The sequence below is a fragment of the Callorhinus ursinus genome, unplaced genomic scaffold (genome assembly GCF_003265705.2).
Source record: "Callorhinus ursinus isolate GAN/ISIS: 27379988/994484 unplaced genomic scaffold, GSC_fseal_2.0 scaffold4, whole genome shotgun sequence".
Lineage (NCBI taxonomy): Eukaryota > Metazoa > Chordata > Mammalia > Carnivora > Otariidae > Callorhinus > Callorhinus ursinus.
The window spans coordinates 1,155,842-1,170,984 of record NW_027397066.1 but is presented as its reverse complement, the minus strand read 5'-3'; the positions used below and the strand labels follow the sequence as shown (position 1 = coordinate 1,170,984).

The 15,143-nt window shown below is 55.3% G+C and overlaps 1 protein-coding gene and 1 non-coding gene across 2 annotated transcripts in view; both read right to left on the bottom strand.

Moving 5' to 3' along the window:
• Nucleotides 1-171: 171 nt before the first annotated feature.
• Nucleotides 172-15,143, bottom strand: part of NSD2 (nuclear receptor binding SET domain protein 2) — a 61,436-nt gene continuing 46,464 nt past the window's right edge. The window contains 6 exon segments of the mRNA XM_073891312.1: nt 172-3,852; nt 4,640-4,844; nt 5,848-5,954; nt 6,206-6,347; nt 12,898-13,014; nt 13,974-14,243. Coding sequence (XP_073747413.1) covers nt 3,581-3,852; nt 4,640-4,844; nt 5,848-5,954; nt 6,206-6,347; nt 12,898-13,014; nt 13,974-14,243 — 1,113 coding nt within the window. The 3' untranslated portion in view covers nt 172-3,580.
• On the bottom strand, nt 6,460-6,584 carry LOC112836160 (small Cajal body-specific RNA 23). Its single transcript, XR_003211408.1, has one exon.

Below are 15,143 nucleotides of genomic sequence, written 5' to 3'. Positions count from 1 at the left end.
GCTGAACCTCCCGAGGCCCCGTCAGCCTCTCCCTGGCAAGTCGCGAGCAGGACGGCAATCGGGGGACGGGGGCATGTCAGGGCTGTGCCAGGTGCCAAAGGAACTGGAAAAGTGGGGAAAAGTCCCAGACTTCAAAATGCAACCCCATATAAAATAAGTTTAAGAAGAAAAGCCTTTAAAAAAATTTTAATACAAAAATACTCATATACAGTTTTCCAAACACAATGTCCCACTTTAAATGCTATTTTCCCCTGACTGGCAGTTCTCACGTCTACAGTTCAGTCTGTTACCCCCCAGCAGGAATTTCAAGTTTTTAAGTCTATCCAGACCAGTGAGAGCACCAAGTGTTCCTAAAAGGAGCCTGGCCTCATCCTGTAGGAAGCTCCGACACCGACAGACCGTTTCAGTTCAGATTTAATTTCTGACAGGGCGTTTCACATCTCAACAGGGTACGGCGGACACCACGACGCCCATGAGCAATTCACTCTAGTGACTAACACCCAACACCATGCTGCTCGGAGGATCGAGAATTTGGCAACAGTCATTTGTGTTAATTTTCGTCAAAACAGGCTTATCTTTAATTCCCGGAAATACGGTAGTTCTGGAAGGTGGGCACTACACACACCCCGTGGTTTGTGTGATCAGGATCACAACTTGAGGCATCCGAGGCGCAGACCTGAGCGTATGGGAGGCCCGGGAGGCAGGGTGTTGCGCGCGGCTCCTTGCGGGACGGGGCAAAATGGAGTCTCCCCCGTGCTCCGTGGGCGCCACACTCGATTCCCCTAGTGGTCGCGTGTCATGAGTGCCAGGGTGGACACGTCCCCGGGCCCCACACCCGGAGACCAGTGCTGGCACGGGCAGGCGCGACCTCACCCTCCGGGGCCACAGTGCCGGCCATTCCTGATGCGGAGGAATCCGGAGATGTTGGGGCAATTTTCGTTTTGTTTCTGCTTCGTGTTCGTGACAAAGGACTGAAGCTGATGTTCAGAAAGACCAAATCCCCCTACACGAGCTCTCCCTCTGACTCGGAGCGAAGCGCGTTGGCCCCCATGGGAGAGCCCTTGGCGCTCAGCCGCCACGCTGCAGCCTTGTTGTACTGATTTATAAACCAGTTTTCTAGAGATTTTTCAAAGTTAGTGTTATTTGCTCATTAGTTCAACAGTTTTTGGAAAGAGAATAACCATATTTAAAATAATTTTTCCAGTATTTCCTTCAGAAAGATCGTAGATTTTGAAAATATCAAAGTGACTCAAAAAAAATCACAAGATTTTTTACTACGTCAAATACAAAAATAAGTTAATCTGCTCCCCAAAGTGCACTGCAAGCCCAGTCTGATGGTCTGACTTCGGCAGAAGTCCCTTCGCTGGTGGGAAAGGACAAGCAAGGCGCGTGGCCCGCACCCCAGGCCCCGGGCTCTGGAGAGCGGACTCCTGCAGGGACCCCGCGGCCTCAGGCCCTGGCCCAGAGCGTGAGGGTGTAGGAGCGCCGCCGGACCCGTTGCTGGAACAGCCTTCCAAGTTGTTCAGAGAATAAGGAGCATAAATCTATACATCAATCCAGTATTTTCTTAGGACGACTTGAGAGAAATTAGAGTTCTAGACTGAACCCCCCCCCCCAGTCCCCGTGTCTTACCAAAGCAAGTGCATTTCCAGAGGTCACCTGAGCCACATGCAGGAGTCAACTGATGATCAAGATCCCATGTTTCCTGGGTCGCCGTGTATGGCTCCTTTCTCCAGGACGGCGGTAGGAGAGGCACCAAAGGGACCGCCACAGTCGGTAAAACTCTGCTGTTAGTGCTGGGGGAGGCGCGGACCTGCGGACACCAGGGAGCCTCACACCAGCAGCAGATTCTTCCCTGCGGTCAGAACCTGGCAGAGACCACCACCCCCAAGAGCTCATGTCACAGAACCATGGAGAAGCCGTGAACAGGGCTCTGGGTCCAAGGACATCCTGCAATTGTGCAAGGAGCAGGAGACCTCAGGAGCAGTTTTCAAGAAGGCCTGTGTATACTTCTCTGCAGGATACGTGTCCTCCTTAGGTTATCTTAAGAAGAAAGAGCAGAAAACAGCGTTTGCCGCTGAGTATCCCCTTCCCTCCCATTGCAAGCACCGAGACTGCAGTCCCCGCGGAGGGCACACGGGTGGTCTGACGGGACCCCTGCCCTCGGGGCGCTCCGGACTCCCCACAGTCAAGAGGAACTCCAAGAGAGAAGACAACTTCATATTCCCAGCAGCTTCTCACTTTGTGGGGCTGGGCCTTCTAATAAGTGAAAGTTAGTGGCCATCTTCCCGGGGAAACTCAGGCCGGACGCCCGCCCGCTGCTGCGCCCGTGGTATAGGCCCGGAGCCCCGGCGCGAGCGCTTCTCCACGGCGTGTCCCAGCTGAGCACGTTTTCCACGAACAGACCCACACGTATGACTCAATGGCAGTAACTAGAGGGAACAGTTCTAAACTCTGGGTCTCTCCTCAGACCCTCAGGGAACATTTTTTGGAAATGCACGTCTCCCACGTGCTCTGGGTCCCCAGGGTGGCGAGCACCTGCCCTGCACCCAACTGTCACCTGCAGTTCCACAGGGCACACCACAGCTCCTACAGAGCCATTTTCACGAACTCCTCTCTTGACACAAACTCACTACCGAGTTCCGCTCCTTTCGCTGGGACAACTCGGGGCCGCATCAGTAAATACACATTTCAGTCGGTGGTAATTTGTGAAACAAGTTTAGCAAAAATATATTGAGAATAAAAGCCAGAAACTGGTAGAGAAAAGCCAAATGAAAAAAATATACAAAGTCTTCCCCCAAATGTTGGCAAGAACCGAGTGCGTTCAGGAGACAGGCAGGTGAGAAGCGCCAGCCCCGGCCTGGTCGGGAGGGGCTGGGCCGCGCGGACCCCACACTTGGGAGGCCGACGTGGTGGCGCCACTCAGTCCAGATCCACGTCAGAACAAACTACGGGGGCATCTTACAACAACGCTACCACTATCACTGCTCCTGGGGCCGGCTTCTCACTAGGATGGAAAAGAAGCATTTTGAGGAAAAATTTCACATTAGTACAAAAAAAAAAAAATCATACAGCTGTTTCATATGAGCAAAATAATGATCAAAATCATGGTTTCCAGGGAATCCAGGGTCTGAGTCCTTGCCCAGGCCCCACCCTGGTCTCTCCTGAGTGATGAAGACAGGTAAGCAGGCCAAGTAACATTGTTAAGATTAAAGAGATAATAGTGATCCTTTAGAAAAATACTACTCTCTACATTTTGGGTGAGATAGAAACATTTCATATGCCAATTAATTTTCAATTATAACTTTAACCTACAAAAATAGAGTGGGAGGGGACCTTGACATTCTCAGAAATTCAAGTGTAGCTGTAATGCTGTGTAGTAAGGCTTGTGTGTCCGGGAACCTTCTGAACCTCGCGGCCCAGACGGGTCGTCAGTGCAGACGCAGCGGGCGCTGCTGAGGATGGCTCAGTGGTGGACAGGCGCTCCCCCCCCCGCCAGGAGGCCTACACGGCTGGGTCCTCCGGGCCAGTCCCCCGCGTGGCCCTCTACCCTTGGATCTGGCCAAGCCGCTGCCTGGCGCTATTTGCCTTCCATGACTCTCCGCCAGCACCTTCTTCTCTTCCTCTTCCCCTTGGACTTGGTGGGTTCCAGAAAGGGTTTCTCAGTCTTGGCGCTTCGAGCCGACTCTGCCCCCAGGTCGTGCTCGCAGCAGCAGGGCCGCCCGTCCTGGGTGGAGCTGAAGGCTGGCCCGTCCTGGTGTTCCTTGCAAAACGAATTGGGGCAAAAGTGGCAAAACAAAGTGGAAGGTTTGCCACACACGTCACAATGATGCCAAGGACATTCCCACTTCCCTGCAATGAAACACGACAAATTAACAGAAGTGACAGAACCGAACAACTTCTAACCTCTTCGTGGTTGAAAACCAATTTTAAAACCATCCAGTGAGACAGACACAAATTCAGACAAGACACTGCTTCCTATCGAGCTGTGAAAACGTACAGAGCAGCGGAGGCGGGCAGGCCTGGCGGAGGGCCTGGCGGAGGGCGCGCGCACCGAGTCCCAGGCTGCCACCCTGCGCACGGAGGAGGCAGCGCTCTGGTGGCCCAGCTGACACGCCGACTTCTCTCCCGTGACCTCGCTGTGGCCTGGACCACGGTCTTCCTGACGTTAGTGTGTACGGGTCACCATCACACCTCCCGCAAATAGCTTTCCCATTTGCCTATGAAATCGTGCTCTGTCACAATTACTTTTTTTTACACTCAAACACGTCGGAGTTTTCCTTTTATAGGTTTTCAGTTTCTCTGGCTAAAGGCCTGTTTTTCTTCTGAGACATTTCTTCTGTGGACATTTTCACAGTGGCGCCTATAATCTCTCCGAAACGAGGTTGAAAGCGCAAGGCAGAGCCCACTGCTTGTCCCCTCCTGGCCTGTTCCCTCCTCCCAGGCCATCAGCTCTAGTGTGGCCTCCGCTCGGGGCAGCCTCAGAGGTTCCACGACCATTCGCACCGCGGACCCTGACCCCATGTGCAGACCTCCCCGGGCCGGGCCTCACTACCTGAGTCACCAGCGAATCTGTGACCGGGAGAGGAGAGCCATCGACAGGGACCCCCAAAGGCTGCCAGGGGGCCCGCTCACCCACCGAAGGGCCGCTTGCCCAGGCCCAGGCACGACAGGTGGTAGGCCTTGGTACAGGACTTGCGGTCACACAGCACCAGCTGGCCGCCATCCCCACAGCGGAAACACTCGTCTTCGGACTCCTTCTTCCCTTCACCTCTGGTTCTCCGCCTCCTGGTTCTTTTCTTGGTCTTTTTGCCCTTTTCCTCTGAAGAAAGGGATGTTGAGGTCTAGAAGAAAAAAGTGCAGTTCACTTGAAAGAATCTCATGGACGGAAGTAAGAAGAAACTACGAAGAGCCAGAGTGGAGGTGCGGGGGCCTCGGAGGCCCCTGGAGACGCTCTTACACCGAAAGGACAGGAGACGGGGACACAGGACACATGCCAGGGAGGGCCATCCATCTCGCTAAATGGAAGACAGTTGAGCACAGAAAGTAAAACCAGCTTTGCCAAAAGTCTCCCGCAGCGGCGCCTCATAGCGGCCCCCAAATCTGCTGACGGGATGCTCGGGCCACAGAGTGGCTCCTGCTGGGCCGGGGTGCATCCTTGGCTCTTTCTGGTAAGAATTTCATTGTGAATGAGAGAAAATCATTCTCCGGTTGAAGCAGCAGGCACCAACATGGACACCCAACTCAGGGCCAGATGCCTGGGATCTGCCAGTGTTTTAGGGCCCAGGTTATGTGGCACAAGGAGGCAGGTAATTGTGTCCCAAATTTGTGACCTTCCCAGCATCTCAGAATTGGACCTTAACCTGTAACTAAATTAGGATGAGGTCACACTGGGGTAGGGGTCCCTAATCCCACACGACCAGGGTGTCCTTAGAGGAAGAGGAAGAGACCCAGAAGAGGGAGCAGGCCCCGTGAAGATCACGGCAGAGACGAGGAAAGCGTCTACAAGCCGAGGAACGCCAAAGGTTGCTGGAAACCACCAGAAGCTGGGAGAGCGCTGGGAGGGAGTGCAGCCCTGACTACGCCCTGATTTCGGGTTTCTGGCCTCGAGAAGTTCTGTGGTTCACACCTCAGCCTGTGGTACTTGGCGACAGCAGCCCCAGCACAGTCCCTCGGGAGGAGCCTCGCCTCCCTGCGGCCATCCTCACCCACAGCCTGCAGAGACCCCCTCCCGCCTGTCACAGCTACAAGTCAACTCGGAAGAAGCCACTTTCCACTAAGAGGGACGTGCTCGCAGACGTCGGAAATGCTGATGTCAGCGGGGGACAATGGGAGCCATGCCTTTACCTTTGGTCTGTCCCCGAGGAACCCACTGCAGTTGGAGGCCCCACACCGACAGACTGTTTTCTCGTTACCCAAACAATCGAGGTTGTAGTTGAAGGTCAGCTCTGTCCCTAGGTGACAAGAGACACAGCACTGGAAATACTGGCCTCTTTGTCAAGGCGAGAGCCTCCGCCAGGTCCACAGAACACACTCCCGCCCCCTCACGGCTCTCCACGGGTGCTCAGAGTAGAGCCACCTGCAGCGCCCCGCACCCCGCGCCCGCCCCCCAGGCTGCTCCAGGCTGGCCTCACGCGGCAGCTGTGATCACCGGCACCTGCCGTGCAGCCCAGGCCCCCGTGCAGAGCCCCTGGAGGTGTCATACCTGCAGGAATGTCACACACCGCAAACAGGCCCACGCGAGTGTCACCGTTCACTGTCCACTTGAGGGTCTCACAGTTGGGCTGGCAGCTGTGGTTCATAAATCGGGAATAGTTTCCTTTGGGGCCAGCATCAATTATACGGTCCTGTAAGGTACAACTCAAGTTTCAAGCAGCATTGGAATACGCGGGCAGTGCTTAGCCATCGCGTCCTTGTTTAAAGGGAATTTTCTCCGTCTTAACACCTGCTGGACAACAATGTTGTGCTGGAAACCGTGGTCTCCCATGTCCACTCGGACAGGACACCCCCAGACCAGTCCTGTTTCTCTCACTCACGGGGGGCGGGTCACGACCACGTGGAGAGGACCAAGCCCCAGTGAGTGTTGGTGAGGATGGGGCAGCCAGCTGGTGCTCCCCAATACCACCCATCGGATGGCAAACAAGAAGCCAGGAGACGGGAAGGTCAACACTAACGGCCGGGGGGAAACAACATTCACAGACAAAGACAACAGGAGCCCAGTTCCAAAATGGACCAAGGATATGAACAAGCAGTGCCCAAAGATCAGATCCAGACAGACGTGCATTTGGGAAGGGGTCCGCATCCCTAAGCAGCTGACGAAGTACCAACTCCAACAACAATGCAATCTGACCTCACGCTGCGACGGGAACGTTGGCCAAGCCACAGGGGCCGGCCACAGGCCGGCAGGGACAGTTTTGAAAAAGCAAGCCGCTGCCGCCGAAGACATACAGGCCCACGGCGGCCCTGCCCTGTGCCCCTGCACACGAGGATGTGTTCATCACCAGCAACGGGGAGACTGGAGCCTAAAGGTCACTGGCTGGACTGCACAAGGGGTCCCCATGCCACAGGGAGCAGTCGAGGTAAGAAATGTCCCAGCGGGCAGGAGGACACTTAAAATCAGGCAAAGTACGAAAGTCATGAGTTTGTGCAAACTTGTGTCTGAACGGGGCACACAAACGTGTAAACACACACACATCTGTGGGGTGTCTCTCCTGGGGCCCCAGGAGTCCTGTGCCGGGCCCCCCTGCCTGGCGATGCCGCCCCACAGGGTCCCCCTTGTCCAAGCCAGGCTGGCTCCGACACGTCCCACCTCAGCCACACCCACGCCAGGTGTTCCTTACGTAGAGAAATGGCACCAGAACGGGCTTGCTCTGCAGCACGCTCTCTCCCACCGCATAAGGGCCCTGCTAACCGCCCACCCCAGCGCCAGGGGCGCCATCCCCCCAAAGACGATGCTGCCGTCTGCACTCTCACGCACCCGTGCCGGCATTCCCACAAACCCTTTCCAGAACACGGCCCGCGATGCCTGCCAGTAGTGGGACAGCCCTGGTCAGCCCTGGTCCCCAACACCGTGCACAGAGTGACGGGCCCCCGGGGCGCCTGTGGGCAGTTCCCGGGCGTATGCGTGTCTGCACCCGGGGACGGCCACCACGCCTTCACTCTGTTCTGTGCTGTGGGTACTAGACCCTTGGTGACCACGTGTCAAATCTTTCTCGTAGGACAACACTCGATTTTTACCTTTATGGAGCCTTCTCTGAGAACTTCCCCAGTTTTCTACAGCTCTTTATCTTTTGCTTTATGCACTCAGGGTTTCTGACTAGCCTGGCCCAGCCCTCCCTCCCCCTGCGCTACAAAAGATACCCCCAACATTTCCTAGCTCCTGTGTCTGGAATATCGACTTCCGTGAGTGGAGGCAGGGGGATGCCCTGCCGCCTGCCCCTGGGACAGGGAGCTCCACGGGGAGCACCGACAGTGCCGTCGCTAAGATACGCCCCCCTTTAATCTTGCAGCTGTAGCCCTCTGCGTGGACTCTGGGATGGCCCGCCAACGTTGATTTTAAAACTAACCATGTGGGTGTATCGGTGGGTGCGGGGTATGGGGGGGGGGGGCAAACACCGGTGCGCTCGGCCTCCCTGTGCCGCCCCAGAGCAGCAGAAGCAGCAAGCATCTTTGTCTCCCTCCTGAGCCTCGCTCAGGCCTTCATCCAACAGGAAGAAAAGGCCTTCTCCCCCATCTCCTGAGTTGTCGTCAGAGCGGGTCTGCACTTTCTCAGTTCCTTGGCGCTCGCCTCTTACCCTGTAGCCACAGTACCGATGAACCACTCAGCTCACCGCAGAATCTTTGGTTCCCTCTGTTCTGAAGACCATGCTGGTTCTACTCCTCTGTGCTGCGGCCTCAAGCCAGCCTCGCTCTCTTCCCCTGAGAAGCAATTCAGTGTTTACGTCTGGCTGGCGAAGGAGTCTTTGTCACATCCAGTAATTTTAATACGATTTTTATTCTGTTGGCCATTCTGGATGGATTTCCCTGAAATACAGGGTCCTTTTCTTTCCCACTTCCCTTGAGTTTTCCAGAAGGTCAGCGGAGGCGCAGGCTCGTCTCCAGGCTGGGGCCACGCAGGGATGCTCCTGGGCCTGCTCCCTGTGCTGTGCGTGTCTCCTGGTCTTTCTCTGTCGTGTCCGCCCTGCGTCTGCTGCTCCCCACATGCCCCTTGCAGCGGAAGCTCTGCCCGGCAGACGCCCGTGTCTCCTCCTGTCCCGTCCTGAGCCCGCCGAGTTCCCGACTCAGCTCTGCCGGCTGTCTGGCCACCTCCAGCTCCTCACACTTCAGAATCCACGCTCAACGCCGGGTAGAGCTTTCATCCGCTGCTCCCTTCGTCCCGTCTCTGAGCGCGCTGGGGGTCTGCGGCGGCTCGCAGCTGGACTGGGGGTCCTGCTGTCTCAGGTACCCTTCTCTGCTGCCAGCCTGACGGGGGTCCCCACCGCTGCCCCCACCACGGGTCCCTTCTCTTTCTCACTCCTGGAAGATGGTCCTTCCCGAGGCCTGTCACCCGCGCCTCCCAGGAGCCCCCCGTGCCTGTCTCCGCTGTCCTCTCTGGAAGCTCAGTGGGAACTCAGCACTCTCTCAGTCCTCAGTTCCGCTCCAGATATGCTTTGTATGTACTTCTTGTTGTAGCTGCTTTGGAAGTGAACTGCCGCCCTCTCCTGCCAGAATTCCATGTGTAGATTCTTTAACTTAGAGATTCATGCTGCTGACTGTGGATCTCCTTCTGTCTCCTTTTTTTTTTTTTTCATCGAACTGCTTCTAAGATCGCCCCAAGCTCTCAGATACACATGGAGCCCGCCCCCACTGCCGCCTCCCTGGGCCCTCCTGCACCCCCACAACCGCACCCAGTCAGGAGACTGCGCCCCCGGCCGAGGCCTGCCGCAGCCGCTCCACACACTCCCTCCAAAGTCAACCTTATCTGACGTCCGCACACCAAGCGCGGCCCTCTCCGGACGAGCGGCTGCCAAGTCTTTTCTTTCCTAGTGTACTCTTAGAGCCTTTCTTGTTCTTTTACTTTAAATATTTTATTTTATATTTTAGAAAGAGCGAGTGCACAAGTGGGAGGGGCGGAAGGAGAGAATCTCAAGCAGGCTCCATGCCCAGTGTGGAGCCCAACGCCGGGCGCTCCACCTCACGGCCCTGAGACCGTGACCCGGGCCAAAGTCAAGAGTCGGACGCTCAACCGCTGAGCCTACCCACACAGCCCTGGGGCGGCCGCTCCCTGGAACGCGCTCTTCTTCTCTCTGGGGCTTTCAATCTTTGCCGTCTTGGCTACCCTACAGGTTTGGGTTGGTTTTTTGTTGTTGTTGTTGTTGTTGTTTTAAATAACCTATCTAGGTATAGACTTATTTTTATTCATTCTGTTCAAACCTTGGTCAGTTTCATCAGCTTCCAGAAAATCCTTTTTTCATACGACCTTTCCCCCCATTCCCCAGTCTCTGCTTCTGGAGCATCCACCGAACATTCCTACTTTCCACATCTTCGGGCCGCTCTGACAAAGTTTACACCTTTTCATCCTCCTGCACTGCGGTCCACAGCCCCAGGGCTTCCTCTCCGGCCGCTTTCCCCGCGGCTGCCTAGTGCCTCCGCAGCCGCCTTCTGGGCTCATTCCCACGGCTCCGTGTCTGAGCCGCTCACGTCTGCACCCTGCTCTTCCCTCGTGATGCCCACGTCTCCTTCAATGGCTCCCGCCACTTCTAACGGAGGTCCTGCTTCCACCACTTTCAGATGGGGGTCCTGCTACTTCTGGTTCTCACCAAAAGCTAAGACTTTTTGAAGGTCTGCTTAGGGAGCTCTTGCTCCGTTGTGCTCTGTAAACGCTCAGGTAGGGCTAGTCCGTGTTGTTTTTATAGCAAGGACACGAGGTATGAATTGTTTAAGTGTCCCTCGTGTGTCAAGGGCTTTAACTTGGCTTCGGTCAGGTGCCCTGGGTAAATTATCATTTCAGAGACCAATCTGTGTGTTAAATGGTCAACTTCTCATTTCTTACAACACACAAGTCGTTTAAATTTAGACTCCAAAACATAGTAAGACACAGGTCTAGGGGTTGAATTTCTAAGAAAATGACCTCCCTTGCCACTCCCCAAGGGCAGGGGATGGCAGAGGGAAGCATACATTGGCCACCCCCGGGCCAAGTTTACTGGCCCCTCCCCTGGGACTACAGCCCTCCGTGGGGTCCACGCAGGCCCCTCGGGCCCAGCCGCACGGCAGACCTTGGAGCAGGCTCTGGCGGCGGTCCCCACGCAAGGGTTCAAACTCGAGCACCACCTGTTCCATGCCCCATGGCCCCCGGGAAGCTGTGCCTACAGACCCTTGCCTCCATGGATCTGGCCCCAGCATGGCAGAACTCTCTGCCCCTAACCTGCCATCCTGCACAGGTGTTGTGAGAGTTTCGAGGGGGCTGGACAGACGGTCCTCCTTCATCAACGGCTGGTTATTCTTAGTTTTCTGTTCATTCTGTACTACAGAATTCCTGTTTGCCAGCCTATGGGATCTGCAGGCCTGCCTCTTATAGAAGCCTACGTGGACAGAGGTGCGGGGTTCCTGACAGGCACAAGGGAGGAAAAGCAGCCTCCTCTCTAGTCCAGGATGCTCACCTTTCTAACCAATTCTTTTTTTTTTTTTTTTTAAGATTTTATTTATTGGGGCGCCTGGGTGGCTCAGTTGGTCAAGCGACTGCCTTCGGCTCGGGTCGTGGTCCTGGAGTCCCGGGATCGAGTCCCACATCGGGCTCCCTGCTCGGCAGGGGGTCTGCTTCTGCCTCTGACCCTCCCCCCTCTCATGCTCGCTCTCTCTCTCTCTCTCTCTCTCTTATTCTCTCAAATGAATAAATAAAATCTAAAAAAAAAAAAAAAGGATTTTATTTATTTATTTATTTGACAGAGAGAGACACAGCGAGAGAGGGAACACAAGCAGGGGGAGTGGGAGAGGGAGAAGCAGGCTTCCCGCTGAGCAGGGAGCCCGATGCGGGGCTTGATCCCAGGACCCTGGGGTCATGACCTGAGCCGAAGGCAGACGCTTAATGACTGAGCCACCCAGGCGCCCCAGGAGGAGAGAATCTTAAGCAGACTCTCATGACCTGAGCCGAAATCAAAAGTTGGACGCCTAACCGATTGAGCCACCCAGGCGCCCCTAACCAATTCTTTTTAAGAAATTTCAAATTTACAGGAAAAACGGACTACTACCACAACGACCACCAGTACACCCTTCACTTCGATACACCGACTACTGACATTTCCACGCTTGCTCCGTCATCTTTTACACAGATGTACACGTGCGCTCACTCCCCCTTCCCTCTGCGAGTTACCTAACTCAGCTGCTTGAGCCTGAAACACATCACCACTTTCTCCTCACAAGGAGCAACCCTGTCCAGGCATCAACTGTCAGCACCTGGAAACGGTTTCCCTGTCTCCACGACGTCCTGTCCAGCACCCCAGCCCCAAGATTTAGGGTCTCGGCAGGAAGCACAATCCTCGTTGCAGGGTCTAGGCCCCATGACTGGTCAAGTTGCAGCCAATGACCAAGAGCCCAGCGCTCCTGGGGCCACAGCCTCCCTGGGGACGACCCTGCGAGGTCTCTGGGACCATCCTAATCTCCACAACAGGCTGCTTTCCAGACCTCATCACATTGTGTTTCTGTTATTTCCTTGAGTTATTCAAAGCATGTGGTGTGTGATCATCCTCTATCTTGTTTTCAAGCATTCCTAAAAACAGCCACGTCTTCCTGCTAGATTATGAGATTAAGGGCAAGAAGTAGCAGAAACAGGCATCGTGTCTGCCTTCCCCTCAAGCAACATTCAGGCAGCAAGCAGGCTGCCCCTGGGGTCAGACCAGCCCACCACGTTGCTACCCTGGAAAGGGCCTGTCCCCGTCGGGCACCTGCTGCCAACCCGCGAGGGACCCGCCTGCGCTTTCTCTCACTCGCCCTGTGACTCGGAAACAAGCATATTCTCACCCACCCTCCCTCTAGCACACGCCTATGTTCCAGCTGCTTTTGCACGTCGGGGCTTCAGACAAGCGATGAACAAACAGGAAGCCCCGCCGCGTAACTGAACGCATGTGTAACTCTCCTAATCCGTGCTTTTCTCCTCTGTTCACTGACCCTTAGCCCAGCTGTCCAGTACGCTCTTCACGCACCGGTGGGACACGTGAGGCTCCCAGGATGCACTCACGCACACAGACAGCCCGCTCCGGCCCTCAGGCAGCTGTCGGAAGACACCGTACACTTCAAGAGAAAATGTACACACATCTTAAGAGTGACACGTGGACAACACGGTATCGTCACCACAAGACAAGGTCTGCTGTTACAGGCGACGGCGCACTGCAGACGTAAGCCGTGAGGATCAGTCAGCACTACCTTGTCTATGGTGAGCATGTAGAAGTGGGTGATGTCATTCTCGTGCGCATATTTGATTCTTGCCATGCACTCCTCCTCGTCAATCAGCTCGCCAACATACTCGTTCACAAATTCTCCCTGGAAACCAGAAGAGCGTGATGATGATAAAGAACAGACGAACCAGCTCTCAATTCCAGAGCGCAAGAGCCCACAGGTGAAGCAACCAGAGCGGGGCACCATGCACGTGCCATCACGCCATCGGGGGCGGGGTCTTTCAGAGTCCCCGTTAGTCCGAGTCAACTCACATGACTCTATACGTATTTTATACAGGCTGTCAAGAAAAAATTCATCCAAGCACCCTTCCCAAAGCAGCAACACCCTAACTCTTGCTCCCTGCAGCAAACTGCCCCTGGGGACACTACGGTGGGACCCTGAGCTCCTGCCGGACTTCCGGCTGCAGCTCTGCCCGTTCACCAGCAGAGTCCTCCCCACAGGAGGCCAGAAGAACTGGCCGCCAAGGCAGGCAGGGGAACACGACCATAGGGGTTTTGCATGTTTCAAGGCAGCCTTTTTTGCTCAGGATCAGGCCGAGACCAGGCCTCGGGTCTGAGGCCGCTGCCCCCCAGGCCGTGCCCTGGCTTGGCCAGACAGAGGGCAACAAGCCAATTCCAGTTGCCCCTACCTAATGGACGCAGCTGGTCACTCGGTCAGAGGACGGAGGCAGGTGGACCGTATGTGGCCCCTGGCACTGACGACCTGCCCTGCGCTGCCCCAGACAGCACAGCCTCTTCCCACCCGTTCGCGACCCCCTGGAGTGTCTGTCCACTTACCCAGCGAAGGGCTCCCTCCTAGTCTTTCACATCCTAAAGCAACCACCGAAATGTCAACAGGAGGCATGCTCTAAGGGGATTTTTGAGTTTTACTTGGATAGGCAGCTTTCATGTAACATTTTACAATATTCCATTATGATAACTCAAAACCTTTTTTTAAAAATACCATTCTTTCATGAGTGCAAAAGCCCAATAAGCAAATCCAAGTTCAAGCCACCAAATGACCCCTAATTTCTTAAAAGCAAGGGAAAGGGGCATGACACACACCTTTCTAATGTCCCGCTTGGCGACCAGGCCCCATCCTTTGCCGTCTGTCTTGATGATCTTGGTCTCGGGGTACTGGCGCTTGGTGAAACACTGGTTCTGGCAATACTCGCCTGCAGGACACACCTGCGGGTGGCACTCGAACATCAGCATCCTGTTCAAACACTCCGAATCAAAGCCACAGGGATTCTCATCTGTGGGCTTACAGTTGCACTTCGGGATTTCAGAGATATCAGCTGTATAGATCTGGACTTTCCCATAAGGTTTATTCACCTGCAGGGGAGAAAATTGGCATCTTATGAGCTGATGCGCCAAGAGAACAAGCATCTGACGCCCCGTCCCTACTCCTGTCCCCACCTGAAGGTCTGAGCTTCGGAGGCCCGGCAGGGATGGCAGGGGGCACATCCCACCTCCCACAGGTGCACCTCCCACCACAGGCCACCCTTGACCTGGGAGCTCTAGAAGGTGGGCTGGAGCGAAGCCCTCATCCCACACCCCAACTAGTCCGTGTTCCTCGTCTACAGGAGAGAGCAGACACTTCTGCAGCCTGGCTGCTCTAAGGGAGGAACGCGAGCAGGTGCTGCGCACAGTGCAGGGCAGCTGGCCTTCTAGCACCCGGATCTGATGACCTGCAGGCAGGGGGCCAGGGCAGTGGTGGTGAGCACAAAGGACACACGGTCTCTGCCCTCCTGAACTCACAGTTCGTAATGACGGAACAAGAGCAACCCAACAAAAAAGCCAGAGAGAGAAGGGAAGAGAAACTAAAGCAGATACTAACAATTCAAGGGGAAACGTGGTAGAAGATGCTTTGCCCTGCTGTTGGGGTGACAGACAGCACAACACCGAAGCAAGCTGAAAACACGCCTTCAGAATCTAAAAGTCCCGTGGGGCGCCTGGGCGGGCTCGGTCGCTTGAGCGTCCGACTCTTGACTTTGGCTCGGGTCACAGTCTCGGGGACTGTGGGATCAAGGCCCACGTCGGGCTCTGCGAGAGACTCTCCTCCATCTCCCCTTCCCTCTGCTCACGCGTGCACACACACTCTCGCTCTCTCTCAAATAAATAAATCTTAAAAAAAAAAAAAAGTATCTAAAAGTCCCGAGCTCTCTGACCCAGTAGCTCCATTTCTGCAAATTCGCCAGAGAAAACACTAAGCACAGATCACTGCAGACAGTG